The following is a 27,625-nucleotide window of genomic DNA, read 5'->3' as shown; positions in this document are numbered from 1 at the left end:
ATTAAGCAAATGCTTTTTCTTGTGCTTTAAGTTTGCAAGCTATGTCCAATGACTCTGTGGCAGTGCAGCCTGCAGTGCCTAAAGATGAGATCAAAATTAAGTCTCAACAAACTTAATCATTGTTCATTATTTTAGTAAAATACAGAGCAGTTCTGTTTTGAACTCAAGCTGCAAAAATTGTTCTAATTTTACTATTAATTTGCCTCACTTCTTCAGGAAGGTCTTTATTGTGCACATAATTGATCTGAGGACAAGGTACAGGGAAATCTTACTGGGTGCATGTTTGAGGTCAGTATGTGAGAGGTGTTTTATTTCACAAGTTCCTTTTCCATCTGTTGATGTGGCTCAGATATTAGTGTCATCTTCTCTGAAGATTGGAAGGCACCAGACAAGCTACAGAGCCACTGTTGCCCACCCATTTAATTACACTCTGAAGGAACTGGAGGTGCATTCCCTGTCAGAAAGAAGGGGCAGAAAGTACAACCAGCAGGTGAGATCATGAGGCTGGGCTGCAAAACACACAGCTGTGATACTGCATTTACTGTGAGTGTGCCTTTCATCCCTGAGAACTGCAAAACCAGGAATCATTCTGAAAAATGTAAAGAGCACCAAGTGCTGTGATCTCCTTGTGTCCAAAGCACCAGCACTGTTTCGTAGCCAACAGTCTTGCACTTTTAGTATTGACCCATTTCGGATGGGAGGAAGCCAGAAGTGCCCAGGAACCTCCAAGCAATGAAAATGAGGCACATTTTGTCCATAAAGCAATGAACAAACTTCCAGCCTGCACATACAAGAAAAACAAAACAAAAAAATCCAACCTCACAATAAAACCAAACCAGAAACCCTTTGATACCCCTGAGAAGAAAATGTAAATTTTTAGATTGTATAGGAAATTGTAACACAAATGTGAAAAGGTGCAGGACTAGAAAGGCTTTAAACTATAGTTTTGAAATGCACTTGCAAAGCATATATAGGGAAAAAGAGGAGAAGGAACTCCACAAATCATCCTTCCAGAGCAAATGCTACAGTATAATTTCTGTCTGACAATGCACTGTGTGGGTCAGGACACTGCAGCTGCTGAGGCTGAAGACTTTCAGCAATAAGCTGTGCCAGCTGTGCAGTGTTTGTTCATCTGAAGCCCTTTGGTGCTCAGGGGGGTTTGCACAATCCTCACTATGGTTCCAGAATCATATTCAGAGGAATAAATTCTCTTGCAGGGTCATTATTGCAGTTGTGCCATTGGTTGCTTAGCATGACAGACTCCAGGCAGCTTCCAGAGAGGATGACAAAAGCCTTCCATGGCCTTGGTTGTAGAAGTGCAGCTTCCCTGGGTTTGTCTCAGGCCCGGAGCTTCCAACCACTGAGTTCCACAGAGTTTGAGCATGGCTCTGTGGCAGCTTTCACAGTGGCTCTGTTTTCCTCCAGTGGATGGGGATCATTCTGCTGGTTCTGCTGGACAAATCCTTCTCTGCTTTCAGCTCCAGGTCTCAGGGAATGCTGGGCAGCCTGCTCACCTCCAGCTGGGGCTGGAGGATAAATCCAAGATGGACATCACTGCCTGGGGTGGCTGTGTGACACTCTCTGCAGGCCAGGTATGAGTCTTACATCCCTTGGAAGGGATGAGTATAGCTGAATTTCTGTGTTTGATCCTCAAAGAATGATTTTTTTTTTTCTGTACTTGTTACCATATTAAAGCCTTGAAGTCAACCTTTGGTGTCTCAGAGAAAGAAAAATTAAGGCTGTGAAAAATTCCATTTCATGTTGCCAGACATGGTTTTACTTGGGCTGCAGCTTTCCTTCAGGACAGAGCTGTCAGCCCCTTAGGTTTCATGGGTACAGACCATCCAGGGGTTCTCACAGGGTGTGGTTTTGCCACTGCCCAAGGATATACTGAACACTTTTAAAAAATATTACTTATATGTGTCCATTTTTTCCACTTTACCAGCTTCAGAGAATATTAAGCATGGAACACCTGCATGCATGTGGGTCTCTAGAGCAAAGACCAACATTGTTTAATGAATACCTAGATCTGAAGTGGGATGACAAAAAATTCAAACACAATTTCACATATGAGGTAAGAGAAGGCAGTTGTATCTGTTGACTCACCATTTTAATGGAAGCTGTTCTCAGTAAATGAGGAATTATTTTGGTTTTTAGATGTACTGTGGAGTGGATTTTAAGAAAACTTCCATAGAGCATTGTTTTTTGTGAAATACCATTATTTCACTTTACCTTTTTCATTTTCTCTACACAGGAAGAAAGGTAAATGGAGCATAGTTAAGAAAGAAAGGGTTATTCCAAACTAGAGGCCTTACCTGTACCCTAAATTTGCAAAACTTGTAGGATGGCGACTGGTAACAAGGCTGATAAACCAAAACATTGACAAATGGAAATGTTATGTTCTGGAAATGTTACCTTAAAATCCTGAAGCTATTGAAATAACAAAACTAGCCTAGGGATGGGATGAGTGAGCTCCAAGGAGTGTCCAAGGTCTTGCTGTCATCTTTTAATTTTCTTGGTTCATTGCAGAGAAATCAACTCTTGTATCCTGATAAGTTTCAGTTAGAAGCTGTTCTGGAAAATATTTTCCTGACCCCATGTGCCAAACAGAAGATTCTGGGTAAAACAGAAACCAACTACTACTCTTTCCTGGATTACTATTCGAGCTTTGAGTTCTGTGACCTTCCAAATGTAAGTCTGACTTAAACACACTGAACCTACTTCAGTTTAAATGTAATTCCTCATTTGGAGACTTAGTTTTCCTCAGCTGCTACTCTTCAGAAGTCTTACCATACTCCTGTAGCTTAAATAAATAAACAGTGTCATTTGATGGACTGAGGCAGAAAGGTTCTGCTTGCTACTATAGTGTATTCTATAGGTCCTTTTATGGTGTAAACATTCTCACTTCCTCCATGTTCTTTCTTTCCCGTTCCTCTTTCAGAGGTATTTTATGTTTCTGAAGAATACCAAAACAGGCTCATAAGTGATCAAAAAGGAGACTAGAGAGGAGTAAAAGTGCTTTCCTTTCCCTGTGGGTAAAAGTTTGCTGATTTTTATGATTGCTCTGCTGGTACTGATGGATTTTTGAACCGTTATGAAACCTTATTTTTGCATTACACACAAACTGAAGGCCCACCCATTATCTTAGTTAGGTGCATGCTGGTCCTCAGAGTTGCTTGTAGACACTCACACAGAACCTGGAACCTGCAATAAATGTCTCTCTCCAGTTCCCAGTGGCTGAAAGACACCTTGGTTTCCTTACTTACTGTCAGAGCAGCTCACGCTCTGTTGGCAACAGGAAAACTTTTTCCCAGACCAAGGTGTGATAGAACCTGTTTATAATGCAAAGGATGTGTATGCTTGTCACTCCAAAAGCAGGTACCTGTGTGATTTTGGATTGTTCTCTTCAAAAGTATCATGGTTTAAGCCCAGCTGGAAATTAAGCACCACAGCCACTCATTCAACCCCCTCTCCCTACCCTCTCCCTGTGGAATGGGGAGGACAATTAAAAGTAAAACTTGTATGTTGTACAACGTAAAATAGTAGTTACTACTACTAGTAAAAAGGAAAAAAACTAAACAAAGTGATGCACAAAACAATTGCTCATCACCCTCTGCCCAATGCCAGACCCTCCCCCCCCTTGCCAAACCCAAGTTTGCCTGTTCCAGGTAACTCCCCCCAGTTCATGTACTGCACATGATATTCTGTGGGCTGGAAAATCCCTTTGGCCATGTTGGGACATCTGTCCCAGGTGGGCTTTTGTGCACCTCCTCACTGGCAGAGCAGGAGAGACACACAAAAAAAGTCCTTGACTTAGGGTAAACAACTGAGCAAAACCAAAACATCAGTGGAATTCCCATTCCAAATCCCAAACCGTACCAGCTATTAAGAAGAAATTAACTCTATCCCAGTCGAAACCAGGACAGTATTCACCTCAGTTCCCATGTATCCCCAACTTTATCAAAACGTTTGCCTAGAACAGCTGAGAAGAGTAGGAGCAAAAAACATTGAACATTTTAACAAAATATAGTTATTTGCAGCTGTTCCTCTGGTTTTAGGTGTAATCACTGAACATGCTTTGTTAGAGCACAGAGACTGAAGATGTAATGAAGACAGTGCTGTGAGGAGCAGGAAGATGTGCTGGTTTCTGAAACTAAAAGTTCTGCTTGTGGTCTAATTTCATGAGAGTGCTGCCACTGTACAACTTCTTGCTACTCAAAGCAGAGCCCATTTGTTTGGAAGAATTTGGAAGCTTTAACACCTTTTTTGTGCATGCTTAGGTAATTGTTTTATCTGGAAAGCACCAGCTCAACAAAGATGACATCATTTTGCTGTCAGAGGGCAGATTCCACCTTGCTGATCATGGGAGAGATGAGGGGTTGATTGGATTATCTATAAAGAATCAGAGCACTGCTGATGTGAAGAACTATTCTCTGGAAATTGAAGTGAGCTTCTATTTTATTTTACTGGCACTGGGGTTTGGTTTTCAAAGGCCTGCTGCCATCTATTTCCCAAAGAGGTCAGGTGCAGGCAGTGACTGTAAAACAACAGGCAACATAAAACACTCCTGGTTTCTGTAGTGCTGCCTCTAAAGGAGGAGTTAGGCAGCGTCCACGTGGTGTGACTGACAAAGGAAGGCACCAACGGGAGTTCTCTGTAGAGCTGTCACAAGTAAAGCAAATGTCTTTCTAGTGGAGTGTATCAATTTTAAGAGGCTGTGTGCTGTTCTAACTCCCCTTCAGCATGAATGCTCTGTTGTGTGAGCTATGGTGTTTTCACCTCGTCAGAAGAAAGAGGGAAACAAAATACAATGCTTACACAAAGCATAATTTGCCAGAAAAAAAGAACTGGCAAAAAACCAAAAAACAACAACAACAACAAACCCTAAAAAAGGCACAAAACAGCTCCTATGTTGCTCATTCTGAGACAAATATCTTCGTTTTTCTCTCTCCCCCCCCTAGTTTTGCATTTACTTTTAATTTCCTGTGAAATTAAAATGGTGGAGAGGCAGATGGAGACAACAGAGTGAGGTAAAAAACGAACGGGGTTGGCACCATCCAAACTCTTCATTAGTAGGAATGTGGATAATTAGGCACTAACTGAGACAATAGACCATCCCTTAACAAAATTATGATGATGATTTAATCAGTACCAAATACTAAGTTATTTTTCCATTCTTCTCTCTTTAGAGAAGAGAGAGATTAAATGAGTATCAGCTGCTCTGCATGAGCTTGCTTCCTTCTGTGTTTTGGAATAAATGGCACAAATCAGCAGCTTCACAGAGAACTGACTGGGATATTGTTTCTTTCATTGCTTCCATTAAAATTCTGTCCACAATTCTCGTGCTATCCAATCATTCAGCTCCTGGGCCAATCACTCTGATGCTTGTGCCTCTCTCAGTGTAACTCCTGCATAGTGCATGAGCATTGGGAAACATTTCCCTCACCGCTTATCCTTTTGTGGGAAGCACTGATATTTGAGCACCATCTCTCAATGATCATTAATTCTGTGTGGTGGCTTTGAATAAATGTTTTTTCTTTATGGCTGCAGTTAAGAGCCTTTGAAGATGTTTGGCTAGGCCTGACAGGAACTGCTGCTTCCTCCTCTGTCCAGAGCCAAATCCTGGTGGAGGGGATTATTGATCAGAAAGAGAAAGTAAAAGTAGCCGCTTCAAAAGGAAAGGAGTGCTTTCAGTACTACATGGGGTATCTGCAAGGTATGTATCTCACTCACTGACCATGCTCTCAGCCATAGGACTTCATTTTAGGTCATCCTGCAAACACCAGGGAGTTGGACTTGATGATCCTGATGGGTCCTTTCCAGCTGGAGCTATTCTGCAACTCCCAGTGTCATTGCTCTGAAGACACAGGAAGAAAGTCGTGTCCCTAGCACTGAGCTACTCATTTCATTCAAGCTATGGTCTTTCAGATAAAGAAAAGCTGAAGTTTAAAATATGTTACAAAGCTCAGCTTGGGACACATTTTTGTATGATTACAATAGATGGTAACAAAATATAGGATTAATTTCCTCTTGATTTAACCATCTTAAAGTTTTGTGTCTTGTTTAAAATAATTCTAAATTCAATAAAGGAAATGAGAGAGGCATCTCCAGAGACTGACTGTACCACATGCTGGAACAGCTGAACTGGGATGTGTGAACTGGGATGTGTGCAATCACTGCCTGCAGGGGATTGTCTCACAGCACTCAGCTCTGACTGACAATAGAGAGAAAAAAATGGCCGCTGTTTCTAGTTTTGCCTGAATTCTAGATGAGTAAAGTGAGGTGAAATGAGCTGCAAGAAGTGGGGCTCATCCACATTTCAGCTACCGTTAGAGTTGGGTGCAAACCAAATAGATTTGGTGGTATCCCAGTTGTCTCAAACTCATGTTGCTGACAATCCCAGCCCTTGTTTCACTTATGGATTTACTGTTCCACACTTCTGCATGGTTCTCAGGTTCATGTCCTCACCTGTACATGCTATGATGTTTTGGAGATTAGGACCATTAGTTTGTGAATCACTGAAGTCAGAAGTTTGTAGAAATGACTCAGCTCTCTTAACCCAGATTCTACGTGCACCTTACCAACTACTTCTTTTATGCTCATCAGTGCTTGTGTAGAAACGACTTGTGTGTGTGGTGGGTGGAACTGACAGGCTTTCATTTAAGGGCTGAGCAGTTTTGAAACATCTGCAACAAAGGACAGTGAGGACTAAAGTAGAAAAAAAGGCCTTGTAAATCAGTATGACTGAGATTTAGATTTACATTAATCCAGTGCTTCATTTGCAGTAGCAAATCTGTGTAATTCATTAACAAGCCACACAGATCAAATCCTGACACTGATCTAATTGTCTCTTGTTTATCTCTTCTGTTTTGTTTTAGTTTTTTCCTCCACACCTAACTCTAATCAAGCTCTGATTGATCACCAAAGTAATTAAAAACTGCCTTTAAACAATGTCTCTCAATGTTGTTCCTGTAAATGAAGGCTCTTTTTTCATTCCTTAAGGGGATTTGGAAGAAGGAGTGGAAGTCAGTGCTTGTTCTGATGGGAAGCAGATGGCTGCCATTAACACCTATCTCAGCATCAATGGTAAAAGGCAGGAAAACGTGGGACAAGTAACTCTAGCAGCTGCTAATGGAAGCTTGAGTTTTCTGGCCCATGGATGTGGGGATCCGGTTCTTAAGGCTGAGGTGAGACCCTTGAGTGGCTGTTAACTGCAGCGTGATTTTCCCAGAATTTTATTTGTTATTTTGAGGGAGCACTTCCATGCAGGCGAGTTTGGTGAGTAACCAGGCAAAATTATGTAATGTTTTAATTATTTTCACGTTGATGTGAGAAGTTACCACGGTGAGAACTAAGAAATTCAGCCATGCCTAGAGATAGAAATATAGGACCCTCTTCTAACAGAGGATCCACTTAGGAGGGCAAGAAAATAAAGTGAGAGCAGCAGTAACTGCTCAGCCTGTTGGTTACAAAACTAATGATCAGAATCCTGAACGTACTTTCACTTTCAGTAGGGTAGGGTTTCACATACTCTCTACTTGGGGAAGGCTTTTTACTTTTTACCGTTTGTCTGTTCTGTTCCCTTGTCTGCATTGAATAATGCAGTATTTTCCCCTAAGAAATGTGAGTGTGGGTGTTTGCCGGCCTTTAAACTAGTACAAACTTTGAATGATGTGGATCCAGCACAAGCAGTTTTAAGTACTGAATTCAAGGTTTTAACAATCTTCTCACAGAACAAACTTAATGAAATTGGGAGCCTTTTGAAAGCCACACTGAATGCGAAGATAAAGAAGTTTGATGGATACCTGTGGAGATTCAGGAGATCAGTAAGTATCTGTACGTGATCTGTGAAAACACCATGAAGTGTTCATGTAGTGTTAGTTAAGCATCATTATATTGCCTGCAGCTGTTTTGTTTTGCTCAAACATTTCAGTGATTACTCCTGTGCTGACCTGTATACAGAGACAAAAAGCGTTTAATGGTGGAGATCGTGTGTCTTGGCACCAAAATTGCAGAGTCAGAATTGCCTCCCAATGAAGTCAAAGCTTTGCTTTAGATCACTGTGTGTTTTAAATTGCTTCTTTTTTGGAACCACTGTAGGTGCAGCATGTTGGTTTCCTGTCTGAAGCAGCTGGCTGGCCTTCAATGGCCTTGCAAAGGGCAGCAGGATTCCTGCAAAATGGGGCTACATCTGTCACCCAGGTGTGGAAGCAAAGTGGAATTGGGCACATTCTGAGAAGCAAGATTCCACTTTACCTGGAGAAAATTCAAGATGTTGTCCAGCAAATGCAGAATGAATTACAAAGTAAGCAAAATGGAGCAAAGCAAGAAGAGGGACAATGTCAGTGCAGGGCAAACCAAACTTCACTGTAAACTATAAAACATACTGAACAACAGAAGGGTTTCTATTTTGATCTAGCAAGAAGTGCTGACCTTGGCTCTTAGTGTACAGAGTGGGAGCCTTGATGCAGTAAGCTCTAAGAAGGCTCTCTGGGAGCACCTTTCTAATGAAATCACTAGTGAGGCTTTTTCTCGGTCGCAGGAGGCTGGGTTCAGTTGGATGAGAAGAGAGTCCTTAATTCCTAAGCTGAAGTATTTCTGCTAACAGTTCCCTGGCAAGCCTTTCCTTCCAAAGGGCTGTTCATATCCCTCCTTGAGTTTTTAATGCTTGTACTAATTGGATTTCACTTGATCTGTTTTTTTCCAAGCCTATCCGGTAGCCACTAATTCACTGTTCAGCTGGACTGTGGCCCATACTGAAACCTTTGAGAAATGTGGTCAGCTGGAATTAGCTGGAGAACCTTCAGTTCTCACAAGGGTAAAACCTCCCTTGGGGCCACTTAGCTCTGGGCTATTCCCTCTCAAAAGCTGAATTTGGTTGATATACCATGCTTGAAATCAGTTGTGACCAAAGTGTCCTGTTGCTCAGCAGCAATGTATTTATAAGGGGTCAGGACCAGAGCTAAATGGCTCTTCCAGTTCACAGCTGTGCAATGTGCCTGACTGCCATGGAAACACAGCTGCCTCTTGTACTTTTCTGTGCTTCACTTATGCAGCAAGTTGGGTGGAAACAAACAAGCAAACAGCCACTTAGTACCAAACCAGCTAAGGTTTGTCTCATTAATGTGTTTGCTTCAGGGCCATTAGCAACTTTGAAAGATGCTTACTACGATGTAACCTTGAAGCCACTGGATGAAGTCTGGAAAGAGAAGACAGAAGAGCACATGAAGAAAATCCTGGCTTTCTTACCCAAGATTGTAAAAGATGTGTGGCTAATGAAACCAATTCAGATGGCATTAAAGGTTGTGAAAGCAGGCTTGGATATGGTTGGTATAACTACGTTGTCCATTTCTAATTCAAGGCCTACAAATTTTGAACTATGGAGATACAAAAATAGTTAACCCTTTTTGTTCATGGAAATAGTGCAGTTGTCTTTTCCACATAATAAGCTTGTGCACAGCTGATTTCTTGCAATATTTGTCCTGCTTTGAAAGAGTACTTTTCCAGCTAGAGGAGAGGTTGTATTACTAGTTCTGGAATCATAGCAGCAGTAATCTGTCATTCATGTAGCTTTTACTTTTCTTGCATAGAGAGGAGAAATTGTGATTCAAATAAACAAGTGTACAAATGTATCTGGGCTCTTCTAGTTGAAATGAAAAGCATAAAAGATATATCATAAGGCTAATTTATATTATTAAAGCTACCAGTCCTTTACTGAAGCACATTAACTTAGTTAAGCATTGCTACACTTTAAGTCATGTTATTTAGGAGGAATATATTTCTGTCCATTGGTGGTGTGACTAGAGTCTGTCCTCTGGATATTATTAACCTCTACATGACAAGATGCGGTCAGACAGGAGACAAATGCAAGAGACACTGAAGTGGTATTTTGCATTTCTTGATTTAAAACTCATTTGCAAGTACTGACCCTGCCCTGAAGTCATGCTGAAATTGCTTTTATAATCTGTGACTCTCCAACAGGCTACCCAGCAGGTGCTCAGGTGGGCAGAGGCCACGTTTTCCAGAGCTGTGAGCAAGATCCGGAAGCCCTTACTGAACCTGTACAGTTTTTCACCCAGGTAACTGGTGGTTTTGCAGGATACCTGCTCTGTGCAGTGTTCCAAAAGGATGTGTGCATAGTTACTCTTCCTGTCAGTGTGTAGCTGAGGGTTCTGGACAGCCACCCAACGACTCTTTGCTTTGGTCACATGGCATCCTTTCAGACCCAATGTGTTTGAAAGGAGCTACTGGGCAGCGAACAGGGTATCAGTAACTGATAGCTGGCCCGAGGTGACCTGGGGAAGTGCAGCTCTTGGCCAGAGTAGGGTTGTGTTTTGCTGTTCTAACCAGACTACAGTTCTTATAAATATTTCACTTCAACATTTCTGATAATAAAACAACAGCATTTCATCAGTTCAGCAGATAAGGGGTGTTCTCTTTGTATTCTGCAGGAACTGTTCTGTGGCAGGAAAGCTGCCAGTACTACCTAAAGCAGACCTGTCCCTGCAGCTGGCAAATGTTACCACTTACCTCATTGGAGAAAAACTAATGAGGCCTCTGCAAGACCTCTACAATCTCAACATACTTGCAGAGTACTATAGAATCAAAAGGAGGATGATGGAGAGCCCCTTTGAATGTAAGCCCTTTCAAAGTTCAGCTTTGTTTTGTTACCTGGGTCTATTTCCACTTAGTACTGTATTTTAAAAATTGTATCTGGAATAGGAGTTTACATAGAGATGATCACTAATTAATAATTTTCCTATCAACTAACATATACTCTTTCTTGTAAGATAGTGATGGTATGTATAAGATCAACACTCTGGGCAAGGCTGGCATGGAGTAACATTGCTCTACTTAATATGCATGCAAATTTTATAACTCCTTACACTTCCTACTCTTGAGACCAGAAACAGCAGGTGGTATTTATTTGCCTTATCCATATGCTCTTGTGAATTGATACGATGGTTCACTGCCAGTCTCACCTGCTGGCTCTCTGTCCTGGGACAGAGGTTTGGACACTGATGACTTCACCTCTGCTGCCTCTACGATGAGCAAGCTCAGCCCTACCAAAACTTCATCAACAGTACTGCCTGTAAAAGTATTGCTAAATGCTAAAGGAATGCACTAACAGTCCCAACTGTCCCTTAGAGAGAATGGCCTTTCCAGAAAACCCTTTTTTTAATGGTTTCCTTCCAGTACAGAGAGCTGTGAAAGAGCTGCTAGTGACCCAATAATCTGAGTCATCTATCAGCAGGGTTTCCTGGATTGCAGCTGTTTGATGCACTGATTTGGAAGGGTCATTTTTGAAAATTAATATTCTTGTGTTTTCTGCATAAGAATGTATAATGTGTGTGTGATTATAAATATGACTGTCAAGTAGTACAATGACAAATCAAGATGAGCTCTGAATCCCAGTTCAAGTTTATCAAAGTTTTATGGCACTCAGGTAAATCTATAACAAAAAATAAATCATTAAATTGTTTTGTTTCTGAGAAAAGTCTTGTTGCAGAGCAACTACATTGTAACTAATTAAAATGTAAGTGTAGTAATGTCACTGTAATAGTAAGTTGAGAAATTATTTTAAGAGTATGACAGCAAGAAGCTGTGTGTTACAGTACGTGCAGCATTTACTGCTCTGTGGGAAACTCACTGATGTTTCTTCTGAAATACCATTCTTCAGATCATGCTATGTTAGTGGGGACCAAGCATCTTGTGACTTTTGATGGAAAAATGTATGATTTGGCATCAAAGTGCAGTGTACTTCTTGCCAAGGATTTTGTTCACAGTGCTTTCACTGTGATACTAAATGAGGAAACTAGGAACTCAAGATCACTGTATGTGGAGATGAATCAGACTGTGATCACTATCCACCCACGACTGAAGGTAGGAAGATCAAGTCAAATATTTTTTATTTTTGGCAAAAATTTTCTTCAGCTGACACAAAAAGTTTAAAATATTAATGCTCAAAATATAGATCAGAAGCACTCTCGGCCAATGACTTTAAAGTAACAGCTTCCTCCAAAACAAAACCAGTTTAACTCAAGAGCTGCCTCTTTGCTCTCTGTAAACTTTTCAACTTTCCTCTGACATGGTCTAAGAGAATGGCACTGAAAGGGAGACTTGTGCTTTTTGCTCTTTCAGAAGTTTAACACAACTCTGTTCTTATTCCCTTAATTCTTATTCCCTGTTCTAATTCTGGGCTAAGTTGGCCTCATTGCACCTGCAAATCCACTGTGCTTGCCTGTGACTGAACCTTCACTATGACAGGTGTGAAACTGCATTTTCATTTTAAAACAGATATCCAAGATGTATAACTTCTCCTCTACGGCAGAGAACTGCCAAGCCCTGGATCAATCCCTTGAAAACAGTACCATGAATTCAAGGCAAGGAACCAACAAAATAGAAGTATCTGATCAGAAAGGAGTTTCTGTCTCTTGTGACTTTCAGTATGATCTCTGTACTGTCACTCTGGCTGGGTGGCACCATGGTGAGCATCAATCATGCAGCTGTTAGTCATTTTTGCTATCTCTCTGAATTATCTGTATTGCTGGTAGTACCAGCATCTGTGCTTTCACTTTTTTTTTTCCCCTCTTCATCTACAGACCCTGGAAAGGGCCCTAGGCATTCTCAGTAATTGCCAAATAGAGCATGGAATGCACCATTCCAGTTAGAAGAAGAGCAGGCTATGGGTTACTGTTGATTCAATGCTATAAAGCAGACAGAAATCAGAGGCAGAGGTACTGCACTCAGCCCAGCCCCAAAATCTCTCTTGAAATCTGCTCTGGAGCAGGCTTAGCTTGTCAGACCTGCAAGACAGCTACAGAGGGAGGCCCAAAACCTCACAGAGTTTTTTGTATACTTGGAATGCATTCATGTACCACCCATGTACCCCACACTATTCTGAAAGTCACCCTCCAGGAATGGATCTGCTGCCGTGATGTGCTCAGAAGGCCTTGAGCAGCTGAGACACGAGATGGCAATGCAGGCTGGGCAGCTTCCCCTCTTCCACAATAGAGCTGAACCTGCTGGACAGAATAATCAGAGCCCAGAGACAGCTGCTGTAATATTCCTGCACCTACTCCTGACAATTCCTATTTTGCTCCATTCCAATTTTCTCCCAGGTGTTTCAGCTGGGCTTTTTGGTACCAATGATAATGAAGCTGGAAACGAATGGATGGTGCCTAATGGTTCCTTCACTGACAACGTGAAAGAGTTCACCCAGAGCTGGCAGGTAATGAGCTGAGGGGCTCCTGTGTGCAGGGCTGCTGACAGAGGGCACTGTTTGACATGCTGGGTTGGCTTAGATGAACCAAAGCTCAATAGTGAAAACAGCAGCACACTACATTGTTTTGCTGTGTCTAACCAGGAAAAGTTTCCACGTATTTGCTAAAAACTGTTCAAGAACTCCCTCCAAATAGGCATTGAATATTTTTAGCCGAGGTGGTAAGGTAAAACATAGAAGTGGCTGTTGATTTTAGGAGAAACTGATACTGGAGCTAAGTATTTTTGATGTTTTCCTCCTTAGACAACCTTCTCCTGGAATGCAGGGACAGGTGCTACTAGGTCTGGGCCAAATCTGTACATTCATCACTCAGGCCCCAGTCTGAAGTTTTCTTTAGAGCTGTTAGTTCTAGCTGGGTATGTTGAGCCTCTTAATTTTCTTTGTTCTTCATGCTTTACATCTCATCAATAAACAAAACTTTAGAAACAAATCTGTATTTGAAAGTAAATTTGTTCTCCATCCCCACACCACTAAGTATTCAGACCTTTTTGGAAGGTTAGCTGCTGCTGTCAGTTACTGACTTGCATAAAAAGAGTCCTATAACTACCATAAATAAATGTTGTAACAATTTTATACCAGTAACTCTGGTTTATAGCTCTGCTTAATTCATGTACTGAGTCATCAGCTGCAAATAATCTAAATACACAAATGTGCAGTTGTACAGAACCATTTGTGAATGCAACCTACCAAGAAAATAGCCTTAACATGCTCTCAGGCCATGTTAACAGGATCCTCTAAATCCCTTCAAAATCTAATTTTAAGAATCTATTACCAAAAAGAAAAGGAACCACATCTTACTACCACGAAGATTTTGTGATTCTTCCATTTATCTTGTCTCACAGATGTCTGAGTTCTGGGAACAGAAATCTCATTTTCAGCTTTATGTCGGTACTTTACTCTAAAAGAGAGAATTGCTTCAAGTATCTTGTACTTCTTGCTGTTGCAGAGATGAGCTTGCAGCCTATGTTTATGTTAATAATGGGGCAGGATCCCAGTGTGACTGACCATAGGCACAATCTTCTTTATTGTGACCAATATTAACTTCTAATATACTCAGAAAGTGCAGAACTCCCCAGAGACATTGAGCAAAAGAATCAGTTAAAAGCAATATATAAGAAACTGAGGGTCATACAGAAGCAGGGCAGTCCCCAGTGCCCTTCTTTAGGGGCAGAATGGCTGCACTTGAACCATTGATTGGAAGGGCTCCCACTGAACTGTGAACTCTGACTGCAGCTTGTTCCCAGGAGCTTTATCACAGCCTTTGCAAAGGACGTCAGCAGAGCTCCACCATCACAAGGCCAAGGCTGCACAACAGGAAGGGACTGAGTGTCTGACTCCTGCAGGATGAGGGTTAGCAGAGTAAATGGCCAGTTCATTTTCCTTAGTAAGTAAATGAACTACAGTTTACACTTGCCTAAAGAACCTTTAGAACCTTTTGGTGGTGTGGTTTTATTGTTCTTTTTTTTAAAGCCACCTTTAGCTATGAATAATCCAGCAAGGGTATGAAGCTTTTTTCCTACATGAGAAAGATCTAGTAAAAGCACAACTTTGACCTGTCAGATCTATAGAAAAGAGAACTAGTCAACTACCTACTATGTCAGCAACTACACACCAAAATCCTTCAGTGAATAACAGAATCAATAGCAAAAGGAAACAAGACCTAATCTGTGAGGTGCCTCAATATTAATGAACAATAAACAGGAGAGCAGGGTACTGAGCTGCCCATATCGTCTCTCAAACCAGCTCACACTGGCAATCTGAAGAACTCCTCCTACCCTGATGTATGCAAAAAAACCACAAAATACACCAACTTCAGTAATTCTGTTTTCCCAGGTGAATAAGTGCAGTCTTGTACAGAAGAAAGAGAAGCCATGTCCAATTACAGCTAAGCAAAACATCTGCAAAGTGTTCTTTGAAGAACCACATTCACTTCTTAGGAACTGCTTCAAAGTTGTAAGTAGAACCTCAGCCAGAAGCACTGTCTTAATTATGTGTCATACTTCCATGGAGGTCACATAATCATTGCAAGGATACAGAAGTTTACTTGCAGAGAACTTTAGAAGTAATCGAGACAGCAATCCAGACAGAAAAAAAAGGTGGTTTTATCACTATAAATATAAGTGGAGGTTGTTGACATCCACAGAGTAGTGGCATGACTGCACTGCTCTTTAGGATACAGGTCCAGAATTTGGAAACAGAAATAACCTCCTCACTGTTAGGAAGGAAATAAAGGTTTATGAATGGTCCTAACCAGGCAGGGGGGAGGGGACACAACCCAAACCTCTGGGTTTTCCTGCAGGTCCCCCCTAACCCCTCCCTTTGTGCCCAGGTGGAGCCCAAGCCATTCTACACCATGTGTACACAGGACACCTGTGACTCCCCGGCCTTGGGGGCTGCCTGCAGCTTAGCAGCAGCTTTTGTTCATTTGTGCAACAGGAATTTTGTCCCTATGGAAATCCCTCCACAGTGGTAAGTTTCATTTCTTTTACCACCCTGAATATTCTGACTGCATTGCTCCAGTACTTACATGTCTGTAATGCAAGAACACCTGAGAAAATAAAACTAATGAATCTGACCGTGGCCATGAGCAAAACTGATCCTATTCCCAGAAATGTTCTTCTTGCCTCTTGGCTTCCTCCCCTTCCTGCTGTTCACTCACAAGCACACCAGAGCCCATCTACTGCACACTCTCTACTGCCTTTCTTATTTTGTCCTAATGTGCTGTGCAACAGAGGCAGAAGGATACCTGCAGAATACTGTGTAATGTCCCCAGAAGTTCCTCCTCTTGGACACTATTTCTGGTTCCATCATTTTTTGGTCTTCATAATGCATTTGGATTAATATTAACAATACATATACTCAGGGACTTATTTTTGTACTTTTCAGTATCTAATAATGAAATGTATCTATTTTTCCAACCAAAACTATCCAGATTATCAATACTTGTGTTTTAATGCAGTTGTCATCCAGACTGCATCGTTAAATGGATTTCTGGAATATAGCCAAGGAAGATGAAAAGCCTGAATAGAGCAGTAGCACTTGCTTGAAATTTTTATAATTACAATCCTTTCCCACTTCTGTAGTTACTGTGCCAATTTGTGTACTCCGAAAGTGACCGGAGCCACATGTGCTGCTAACTGGAGTTCCATTACTGATACTCTTGTACAAGTAGTAACTCACTGTATTTTTACAAGACTGCAATGGAAACATTTCCACCAAATAAATGACAGAATCATGCAGAAGAGCTAATTATGCTTTTGCTAGAAACAAAGCACTTGGGTTTATTCCTTTTATGCTCCATGCTTTGCTGAGGCTTAGTAATGAAAAGAGAGTGGGGTTTTTAATATATGTATTGAAACATTATTTATTTGCATTTGTAAACTCACTACTATCTCAAAGGACTGATCTGGCGACTATAAAGCCATTTGTAGTATGCCTTGAAAAATTTACATTACCTGATTTCTTACCCATTAAGGAAGGGAGTAGTATTTGCACAGTATTTGTATGGTTTGTTGGCCATAAAATAAAAACCTAGAATAAGAACACTCGCTGTGTCTGTAAGTGCATCACATCACACTCCCACACACTGAAACACTGTCAGTTGACTGTCAGTATCTGCCTGACCTGTTCAGTTCACTCAGCTCCTAAGCAGTGGATGATCAGCATTTCTAGGCAGCATCTTGTAGGCAGCAAGTCATTTTAGCCCCAGCAGTTACAAAAATTCTTCAACAAATAAATATGAAATACAGAGACAAATTTTGTTAAATCTGAGTCAGCAGAATATAAAACATAAAATAAAGTTTTAGAATAGCTTGGTAGCTGAATGATTGCAGTCAGCTAGTGCTGCTAGTTTGCATTATCCCATTTCTGAGGAAAAGGATTGGAATGAAGGTGGATCACAAGCTCAGTTAATGAGAACATGCTGTAAAGAAGCAAAATACATTGGGGATGTATGCATGAATCAACATATTGAAGACAAGAAATACTTTTTCTCTATTTAGCTTATTTCATATATCCAGTTTTGGACACCATGTTTTACTTTAATTGTGAACCAGCTGAGAACAGTCCTGGGGAAAAAATGGAAGGGTTGAGGAAAGACATGAGTTTAGTCTCTAATTATGTAAACAGTCTAAAGAGAAGGAAGTTGAACAGACCAAACTAAGGGAGAATTAGGTTTGACACAATGAAAGAGTCTGTAATGGTTGGGTTACTCACACACAGTAACTGATAACCAGCAACAGTCATGACAGCAAAACAGAAAGTGGCTGTCAGCAGAAACTACCTCTGCACTATTTCCTAGAAATCCATGCTTGTCAAGGATCTTCCACTGAAATAGCTGAACTACCCAGATCTCATAAACTTTAGAAATAATGCTGCCCTTTTCCTCCTAAATGTGAATTTATGGGAGAACCTTACATCTTTATTTCAGTTCAGCGATCTAAGATAAAACCGCATCTAAAATGCTGGAGTACTTTCCCCACAGTGTTTTGATGTCATAAATATATCAGATTATATTTTTCCTTAAGAGATTTTTTTGTATTTCACTGTAATGACAGCTTGCATTACATGTGACTTGTACTTACTTATCACTTAACCTGGAGTTCATCTCTTCTTCATTTCAGCTCGAGCCAGTTCTGAATGGCATAGCAGCCCTGAAGATGGAAGATCCCTTTCAGCACCCAAAACAGAACAGTTATTTTAGGCAGACAAGCTAGAGGCAAGAACAGGAAGAGAACAGTAGAAGTGTGAATGCATTAGTGTTAACTGTGAATATAGTGAAGTATATATAGTTCAAAAGGAAAGCTTTCCACTCAGAACCCTTGAGGGCAAGAGGAATTATTTCAGTATATTGACAAGAAACTATAATCAACCAAAAGAAATTGGACAGGAAAGCATCAATTACTCTAAAAAAATTCTCCCATTCAGTGGCAAAATTGCCTCTCCACAAGCCTTGAACCATAGCGCAAATACACTGAAAAGCTGAGAAAAGTTCTCTTCCAGCTCAGATTAGTACAAGTGGACTACTTTGTAAAAGCAGCATCATCAGCTTGAAGTCAGCATCTTCAGCAGAGATGCTGACTTCTTTTTTCTCCAGAAATGAAACTCCACCATTCAGTGGTTCTGGAGAAAGTTATCTTTTTTTTCCAGGGAAGTGTTCTAACACACAAGAAGGCTAAGATAGAAATAAGATGGGTAAATAATGAAAAGCAGTTAATAATAATTAAAAAAAAGCAGTTTCTCATCTTTATGCTGGTTGATTTTTCCCTTATTAATGTACACACTGTTAAATGAGAAACAGCCCTCTTGGTTTTTGTGCACCAGTTTCACATTTTCCCTTTGTGTCTTTAGAAACCTCTTGTCAGCAGTCAGTTGATGTGTTGGGAAAAGGTGACCAATATCTACCCTACCCATGAAGAAACCTCAGGGTGTTAATAGTTTATGTTGTGTGAGTGTCTCACCTGTTAAATCCCTTTCTGTATTGTAGGTCACTTTAATTTAAAAACTGCATCACCTTTCTACACAGTGCCTGGAATGCAGCTATTCTTTGGTGAAAGGTAACGCTGCAAATGCAATGTTTGTATAATATGCAAGCATTGAGATAATGGTGTTTCATACTATGACATCATGCTAATAAACATCTGACTGCCTCATTTTTACGCTGGAGTACATTTTTATTGATTATTTGTAACAACAAAGTTGCACTGGCTGTGTTCGGCTTACAGAAAAAGCAAGCAGCTGCCTCTTGTGTATGCTGCTTACAGCTGCACTCACTTTCTGAACACTTACTCTCTAGTTTGATACAAAATAAAACATGATTCCTACACTAGTCAGGAAAAAATCCTGCTATTTTAGGATTCCCACACACATCAGATGCTAGAAATAGAATCTTCCTCTGTAATAATTTTATACCTGCACCCTTGTAAAAAGCCAAAATAGTATGAAGTATTTCTGGAAGCTGCAGAATATTTATACCAGCTACTGATTAAAAAACCACATAATTTTCTCCCCAGTCACTGAATGTCACTTCACTCCCCAGCTAAGCACACCAAGCATATCTGAAAAATGTCCTGCGGTGACAGTTTCAGAAACAAAGAAAAATATCAGCAAGTAGAGGAAAAGATTGAGAAGAGCTCAGTCAGCAATGCAGAAATACAGGAATTTAACTAAATGCTAATTGCAGACAGCAACACTGAACTGGCACAGCAGTGTCACAGGCCATGGGGTTCTTCGAGTGAACTCTGTAAACCTTTTAATGAACCAATAAAACCATCCATCCAGACTGGTTTTAAGTATGCCTTATTTACTGCATGGTAATGTCTCACCTGGGGAATTAAAAAATGGAGCCCACACATCACCGTCCTGCTAACAGAGGAGAGAGAGATGGTGGCTCCTATCAGCAAACACAACACCAGAGTGACAGGGGGATGTGGGGAAGCCCATTCCAGGTGTACCTGGAGGGAGGGACAGCAGTGTCCCTGCAGGGCAGTGTGCCAGCTCCACACAGAAGAGCCCTCAGACTAACTGAGAGACCTTTGTGATTTGTCATGGATGTGAACCTCTGGAGAAGAATCACCTTGGAAGGATTTAACTGAAGTATTTATCAGATCAATCCATCAGCTTCAGTATTTCAAAACTGGCTTTTATCTCTGCACTAGCCCTGGCTTTACCAGGACTAAACTTTTAGAAAATAACTAGTGGCAATGCTGCACATTACTGAACACCTTGACTGAAGTAATCCAAACTGTTTATGCCTCAGATGCAGGTCATGCAGTATCTAAACTAGCCTGTCATATGAAAAATACATAATATGCACTGCATATCTCATGGGTCTCCCCACCACACAACACAGGAACTGCTGCCTCTGTAACTCCTGCTGTGAGAGCACTATGAACACACCTGCCCACACCAGCTGTCCTTGCAGAGCACACACAGCTTCAGTCGTGCTTCCCACTGTAGTTTTAGTGCTTACAACTCACCTCCAACATGTTCTTTATAGAGAACCCCACGATCTATAAAGTTCACACCATTTCTACACATTACACCAACCTCAAAAGAGATGTAACAAGAGCTCAGCTTCGACCCCCTCCTCAACACAGGGCTACAGAAGCCCCTTATCCTGTAACTCCTCAGTTACATATTCTGCTGTGCAACAGCAACAAAAATCACAAACTCATGTTCTAATTGCAGAATTTGAGATACAAGGTGAGGAAAAGGGAGAATTCACAGTACCCAGTAAAGCCCCACTGTGGAAATCCAGAAGCAAGGCCCTCTAGCACAGCTCTAAACAGCCACCATCAGCCTCTCATTAGGTGAAGTACAACTGAGCTAGGAGTCAAAGCAATCTCCAGCAGCCTTTTGTTTAGAAATACAACACTCACCTTGGCTACAAGTGTCTTTTTTGCTTTGAACTCCTAGGAAAATAATTTTTAACATGAACCAGTTACCAATATGGCAGTCACATGGATTATTTCTGAAGGCTACGGCACGCCACAAGCAGATTTTTTCCAGAGCTACAAGTCTTTATCTTTTTATGTCTTGGCATTTCATCAGCAGGATCTCAAGAGCACAGGACTTCCACTATCCAACTGCCTGTGATGTAGAACACCAAACTCAAGACTGGAATTGTACTCTGAAATCCACTCCTTAGTCTGCAAAGATCTCAAATCTTTAAAGGATGCTAGTTAGTTTCTACATGATTTGAAAACCTAGTCCCACGATTAAAAAATTTAATTACCACCACTTGATTCTCATCTTAAATTGTAGAGCATTCAGTCAGAGAGTCTCTTCTCTTCCAATATGCATTCCTAATTAACATAACACTAGTGTTGGACAATACAGTCCCCAATCACGAAGCCCTTCCACACAGATACTGCAATTCATTTGTCAGGACCCAAAATTCTCTTTAGACAAGATAGAAAACAATGAGTAGTAACATTTCTACTTTTTATAGGTTTCTTGATGTGATTTCATAGTTTGATTTTTTTCAGAATAGGAAATATAAGAATAGAATATAATATAGATTTTAACAGTTAAAAATAGCATACACTGGAAGAAAAAAAACCTTCAAAAAGAAAAATGCACTTAGGGACAAAATGCTTGTTTCTGGAGGTAAAAAGTATTTACATCTTGCATCTGGAGAACCTATTCCAAGGAATCAAGCATCACATCTTTTTATTAACTTCACTTCACTAGAACAGAGGGGTCAGTACACTTTCCGTATTTCAGAAACTAGAGAGGTATTTTAAGTACAAGACACTGCTAATTGTTACCAAGAGACACCTGTCTTACAAGCAGTTTACAGACATGGTGATTACTGAAACAGAAAACACAGGTGAAAACGATTATTTCCAAGCACAGCCTAAATGGATTGAAACACATTTTGCCTTGATGCCAGGTACTGAGTTCAGTAACAGTCCTGTGCAGCCCTTGCTGCCATGAACACCCTGCTGTAGAACAACTGCCTCAACAAGAGCTCCCCCAAGCAGCAGCTAACACACAGAGAAACAAACATACAGCCTTTTTAATAGAGTGGACATCTTAATCAAAACATCAAATAGGCACTTCTCAAATATGTTGGTGTAAAAAGAGACTGGGAGACATTAACTGTGATTATTAACAGATAAGCAGTGGTCCCTATGCTTAACTGAGCCCAACTTCTCACTTTGGCTTATTCCAGGAGTGGTTACACAGAATAGTCCAATGTTCTGCACCAAAAAGTAAAAGAAAACAAATTTCCAGTTCTTTTAGGCAGAAAGTAAAAGTATTAGGGGATGACTCTGTGCAAATCCTCCACTTCAAGGTTCCACATATTCTTATGAATGGGGTTTTCAGAGAGATCTGTCATCTTTATTGCTCGAAGAATGGGCTCCGGACTGCAGGACCGCACCACACCCATCACCATTACATACTTCCCTAAAAAACAAGTAAACATTAAATTTAATTAACCTTTGTATTATCATTTAAATTCATAAACCAAATTACTTAAAGCTAAGTAAACAGTGCAAATTGAAGATGCTGACACTTGTAAGAAAACTCAAGGAATGAAGATTGCTTATAACTAAATTTCAGAAAAAGGCTTCATTATCTGTACAGCCACTTCTACGGCATATTTAACTTCATTTCCACATACGCTAAGAGCCAAACAAACACAAAGTTGTCCTGCTGTGTAAGTGGACTGACGATAGGTCAGAGGGCTGAAGTTTTAAGCAATGGGCCTATTTTGTACCACAGTTTCTGCAATACTGCAGAGCAACACCTCTCCATTTCAACTGGCAGTTCTGGTGAAAAGAAAGAGAAGAAAGCGAAAAGAAAAATAGGAGAAGAAATCTCTCTGCTTGTTCTGGGCCTCCTGCAAGGGGCCAGGCAGGGCCGCCGGGCCTGGTCGGCCGGAGGGGATGAGCCGAACCCCCGCCCGCGGTACCTGCGCTGAGGCACGGCCGGCCCTGCGGCACCTGCTCCACGCCCAGCACGGTGAAGGCGCCGCTGCTGTCCTGCAGCCGGGCCGTGCCGCCTTCCGCACCGCGCTGCACCTCCAGCACGGTACCCTGCATCCACACGGCTCGCAGGAACAGCGGCGCCCGGCCGGCCGCCGCCCGCCGTAGCTCCCAGGTGCCGCCCGCGCCGCGCTCCGCCCGCCGCAGCTGCGCCGCCAGCACCTTCACCGGAGGGCCCGGCGGGCCCAGCGCCGCCCCGGCCATGCTGAGGGGCGCCTGAGGGCGCGCAGCCGCTGACGGCGGGAAGCGCGCGGGCCGCCCCGCCCCTGAGCGGCGGCAGCGCTGCAGCTGCGGAGCGGCCTACGCGGAATGCGAGTTGCCGTGTGGGGCTGGTGACCCGTGCACGGCGGGGCTGTGTGGGTGCGGAGCGCAGGCGGTACCCCCGCTGGTTCACTCACCTCGTCCCTCTCGACTGCACGGTGTGCCAGCCTCCCGAGCCACCGCCCCTCACCTGGATCAGCCCAGAGCCTGACTGGCCGTCATTCTACCTGGTTTCAGTTCAGGACCGCCCCCTTTCGTGCCAAAGGCAGTGTGAGCTGTGGCCCGGTGCTCCGGTTCGAGCTGAGGGTGCCGCTGAGCGCTGCCCCTGGCCCGCGGAGGGAGCCCGCCCGGCTCCCACCCTGCTGAGCGGCGAGGGGCCACGGCGTTCACGTGCGAGCTCATGAAGCTCCGGTTTCGTGACAAAAGAGGAAAATGCACATGCTGATTTTCCCAGGAATGCTCTTCTGGGGAAATCCGGAGCATAATGCACTGAAACCATGGGCAGTTTTAATATGGGAGACTTGAATTCCAAGGCTTTAACGAATTTATTAACTGTCTGTTTATACTGCCGACAGGCTAGTTCACTTTGCTGCAGTCTGGTTTTCTTGAAATGTTATGGTTTCTTTTGGCTGGGTGGGTTGACATTTAGAAAATAAGCCAAGAAATAATCTAGTGAAGAAACAGGAAGATGGAACAAAGACAAGAATCTGGAAAACCAAAGAGATGGGTTCATTACTTTCACGAGTCCTATTACCTACAAAAGTGCAGAATGGGTAAAAATACACTGATTGCAATCATTCTTCTTTAGAAGAGCTTTTGTTCTCCATTAAAATAGGCAGTTACTTTATTTTAAAAATCTGTTTTTTCCTGAGTAGCAAAATACATCAAAAGACCTTTTTACCTACTCACTTATCATGTTGTGAATTATTTATTCAGTTTTTTTTTCCAAATATATTTTCTGTTTGGAGACATTCTGTAAATGAGACTGTATTCTTTTTATAGTGTAAGGAAGCAGTTAATTTTTTGTTACCACTTACAGTAAGAATAAAACATAATATTGGTAATAACAATAAAAACACTGACATCTAAGCACAATACAGAACCATGTAATCTGGCAATCAAATCATATAGCTTACAGGAATAGAAAGACATTAGATGGTTACTGTATATGAATACACGATTTGAGCAAGCCTCACAGGAGAATATTTGTAATTTATGCCCTTAAGCTGTAGTCACTTGACAGCATCAATATTTAGTTTCACATAAAAAAAAATTAATTGTGCCAAATATTGATAAAAGTATTGTATTCCTATTTGTTACAGCATAATAGGAGTGTCTAATGCTTATTAAGCCATTAAATCTACAGATCAAGGCAAGACCCCTACAAGAGTGTAATCTTCAGGAGAGACTAAAAGGTCCCTTTTAAAAGATTTGCCTTAAAGAAACGGTGTTATAAGAAGGGCAAAAGCACTGGCAACCTGCATCAAGAAATGGATTTGTTTTCCAAAACCAGAAAATCCTTACCTTTCAGTAAAATGCATAGTTATGCTGAATTACCTGCAAAGTTCTCCCCCGAGACCTGGTGCAGCTCAGCACAGACACATTCTGCAGCTGCAGGGAAAATGTCTGAGACCTCAACAGACTGATCTGGAGGTGACCCCACAGTGTCATCCTCTGATTTAAAGGTAGCAGAGGAAGCTCAGCACACAGTTGGAAAAGGCACAGAGCAGGTGGCTGCCAGGCTCTAAGTGACACTCAGGCTCTAGACATGAGCAGATTTTTTGAGAGCACTCTTGAATACAAGAGTTTTGGCTTGTACAGATTAAAAGAGAAGGAATCACTCTCCTGCCTGCTACTACAATATGCACCTCACTTCAAAGCAGTCTTCAAGGACGTTATTCCTCAGGCTGGCACACACATGAGATGGTCACCGTGTGGGTGAAAAAAGGTCAGACTACAGCTAGACAGCACAGTCCAGATGAGAGCAGGAGTCAGGGCTCCCTCAGTTACAAGGGCTCCCTCAATTACACTGGCAGGGTTTTTGTTGGTATGGTGCCGAGAGAGCTTAGAAAAGAATTTGATCCCAGATCTCTGTGAAAAGAGATTTCCAAAGAAGCAGCAACTTGAAATTTTCTGTCAAGCTCAGACCTTTTTGTGCTGCCACTGACAGTACTACTTAAAATGGAAGCAATTCCCGGCTTCTCTTCCTAATTTTGGTAAAAAGCTGATATTACAGAAGCAGAAAAATCCTTCTTTCCCTTGACTAGGAAGTCTCATCTTTTACAGCCTTTCATTCTACCTGAAAGAGTTTTTAAAAATCCTTTTTTCCAGTCCACTGGCCAGTGTGTACACAACAGGTTCTTTGTTGATTGCACTGTGCTAGAGATGACTGCTGGGGATATTTCTCCTCAGAGACACCTTTAGCTCGCAGGCAGTTGCAGGCAGGCACTCGGAATAGACCCACACGAAGTAGGAACTCGTTTTACCTCTAGTGGAAGAAGTTCAGGCGATGGTGAAGAGAAAGAGAGCGGGTTCTGCCGGAGAGTTAAATCCAGAGGTTATTCCAAGGTGACACAGTTCTGAATCTCAGCACAGTTCTGACAGACCCCGACCACATGGCCTCAACGCCTTTTAAGCTCACCGGGAGGTGGGAGGGAGAAGATAGGTAAGCCACCAACCAGGTGGGAGGGGAAGGGTCTCAGGGGACAATAACACCTGGACAGGCCAATGACTCCAGGTCTGAAAAGCATCTTTTGAACTTCTGCCAATCACACAACGCCCTAGCTGGAATGTGGAACTGGACAGACAGCCATTAGGAAGAGGGCAGGGGGGAAACAAGGAGAAAGCAGAGCTTCACACCACAACAGTTCTTCAATTTTATTTCTCTTTCCTAGTACTGAGAAGTTACAAAATGGATTTCAAAATTTTAATTTTTTTTTTTTCTAGGATTTGGAATCCAAGTAATCATAAGGTTGGGGGTGGGTTTTTTTAATTTTATTTTTAGTATTTTGTAAGCACTTGCTTTAGAAATGGAGCTAGCTGTGAGCTCCACAGCTGACTGCAAGAAAAGTCACAAAGTGTGGCAATGAAAAATACATAGATCATAATAGTTATGTCTGAATGGCCCACAAATGTCCATAAAACAGGTCTGTAAAAAAACCCTTGTCTCTGGTCAGTCCAGAAACTCAGAGGATTCAGAACCAGAGGATGTGACTGGAGCAGGCCAACACCTTCTCTATTCTGGCATCTCCAGCAAGAATGCCTGCTCACAGTCACAGAGTAAACTGCAAAAGGGTATGATTGAGCCTTTCATATCCTCATGCAGAAAAAGGAAGCAGCACATGGGAGCTCAGCATCACTGAAGGAAGATGTGAAAACAATCCTTTGCAATAATTACTCTGCAAATGAGGGCTCTGAGATTGTCTTCCTTTCCCTGGTATTCATATGAAACTTCACTGAAGGACAGCTTTTAGCACATAGAGTATCAGGTTTGACCTTCCAAAGATCTGTCCTAATTTAGACTTATTTTCTTACACTGCACACAGAACAATACAACACAAACACAAAAATATAAAATTCAGTTGTTCCTGGTGTTTGTTTTGTATTGCATAAAAGATGCAGTGTGGACATGCTCACTGAAGTCTGGAAAAACATCTTCATCCTTCAAGTTGTTTTTTTCACTGAATTTAATTAATGATTTGAAATTAATGGATCAATGAGTTGGAATTAATGGGTTGGAAGTCAGTTGTATTTACATCCCTAACATGAGCTTCAGCTGCTTGTAATTTATGCTTTGGGGCAGAGCAGTCTGGCAGATGGATACTAAATTGTGTTCGACCAGGAATTTCAAAAGACCTGGAGCCAGCAATGTCATATGGTGAAACAGGAGACCCCTAGGTGCAACCTGCCAAGGTTTTAATTAGGAGGTAGCTCTGAATAAGTGGTATTTTAGATGTGACTTGGACAGGGCAGGTAAATGTGAGCAACAGACATCAGAACCTCACTACTTACAATAACAAGAAGAGTCTGGTCTCTCCCATGGTGTCTTCAAGCCAAAACCTGCACTTAGAGTGACAGAGGAGTCACTCTAAGATATGGTGACCTAATTTTGTGGCAAATACCATCAACCAAAGCATGAGCAAGGCACCCCAAGTGCTCTTTTTCCTTGAGAACCCAATATAGATGCTCTGCATCACACAGGAGTTTGTGCTTAGTGGAATCTGTGGAGGATTATGGCAAGAGCCTTCCTGTAGCTGCTAGGAGCTGCCAGCTGCACCCAGTGTGTGGAGAGGAAAAACAGCATCTCCTCAGAGAGTGGGGGGAAACCTCAGCTTGTACAGCCAGCCTTAGCATGAGAAATTATTTCATTGCTCCCACTGGCATGCAGACTTACCCAGTTCCTGTCACTCACCACACATCCCTGCCATGGGGCCTGCAGGCTGTGAAAAGGGCAATGCTGTCCTGCTTAGCTGACTCATTTCATTTACAAAGAATACTTAGAGGAAATACTTAGAGAATACTTAGAGAACTGCAGTTGTGTTCTGCAGAAGTGGGTGTCACCTGTTGGTTTCTTTCCATGGTATACAAA

General features: G+C 41.9%; 2 protein-coding genes across 2 annotated transcripts in view; one reads left to right on the top strand and one right to left on the bottom strand.

Moving 5' to 3' along the window:
- The window catches only part of LOC132335482 (uncharacterized), a 76,997-nt gene extending 57,435 nt beyond the window's left edge, over positions 1-19,562 (top strand). The window contains exons 56-73 of the mRNA XM_059862059.1: positions 350-490; positions 1,479-1,592; positions 1,946-2,074; positions 2,530-2,691; positions 4,281-4,445; positions 5,551-5,716; positions 7,003-7,187; positions 7,734-7,826; positions 8,101-8,305; positions 9,139-9,326; positions 9,982-10,079; positions 10,452-10,636; positions 11,681-11,883; positions 12,298-12,487; positions 13,122-13,231; positions 15,116-15,235; positions 15,612-15,751; positions 17,905-19,562. Coding sequence (XP_059718042.1) covers positions 350-490; positions 1,479-1,592; positions 1,946-2,074; positions 2,530-2,691; positions 4,281-4,445; positions 5,551-5,716; positions 7,003-7,187; positions 7,734-7,826; positions 8,101-8,305; positions 9,139-9,326; positions 9,982-10,079; positions 10,452-10,636; positions 11,681-11,883; positions 12,298-12,487; positions 13,122-13,231; positions 15,116-15,235; positions 15,612-15,751; positions 17,905-17,920 — 2,610 coding nt within the window. The 3' untranslated portion in view covers positions 17,921-19,562. The remainder of the gene's footprint in view (positions 1-349; positions 491-1,478; positions 1,593-1,945; positions 2,075-2,529; positions 2,692-4,280; positions 4,446-5,550; positions 5,717-7,002; positions 7,188-7,733; positions 7,827-8,100; positions 8,306-9,138; positions 9,327-9,981; positions 10,080-10,451; positions 10,637-11,680; positions 11,884-12,297; positions 12,488-13,121; positions 13,232-15,115; positions 15,236-15,611; positions 15,752-17,904) is intronic.
- A 1,865-nt stretch (positions 19,563-21,427) lies between these two features.
- RMI2 (RecQ mediated genome instability 2) lies at positions 21,428-22,995 on the bottom strand. Its single transcript, XM_059861228.1, has 2 exons — positions 22,704-22,995; positions 21,428-22,195 (listed from the first exon to the last, which is right to left on the bottom strand). The coding sequence occupies exons 1-2, from the start codon at positions 22,978-22,980 to the stop codon at positions 22,047-22,049; spliced, it is 426 nt and encodes a 141-aa protein (XP_059717211.1). The 5' UTR covers positions 22,981-22,995; the 3' UTR covers positions 21,428-22,046.
- Positions 22,996-27,625: the final 4,630 nt, after the last annotated feature.

This window comes from Haemorhous mexicanus, chromosome 17 (genome assembly GCF_027477595.1).
Source record: "Haemorhous mexicanus isolate bHaeMex1 chromosome 17, bHaeMex1.pri, whole genome shotgun sequence".
Taxonomy (NCBI): Eukaryota; Metazoa; Chordata; class Aves; order Passeriformes; family Fringillidae; genus Haemorhous; species Haemorhous mexicanus.
This window is presented reverse-complemented; position numbering and strand designations above follow the sequence as displayed.

Excerpts from the sequence above, each read along its gene's own strand:
- RMI2 (XM_059861228.1), bottom strand. The coding sequence starts at position 22,980 with ATGGCCGGGGCGGCGCTGGGCCCGCCGGGCCCTCCGGTGAAGGTGCTG. Across the intron at positions 22,196-22,703 it reads CCGGCCGTGCCTCAGCGCAG|GGAAGTATGTAATGGTGATG; the intron begins GTACCGCGGGCG and ends CTTGTTTTTTAG.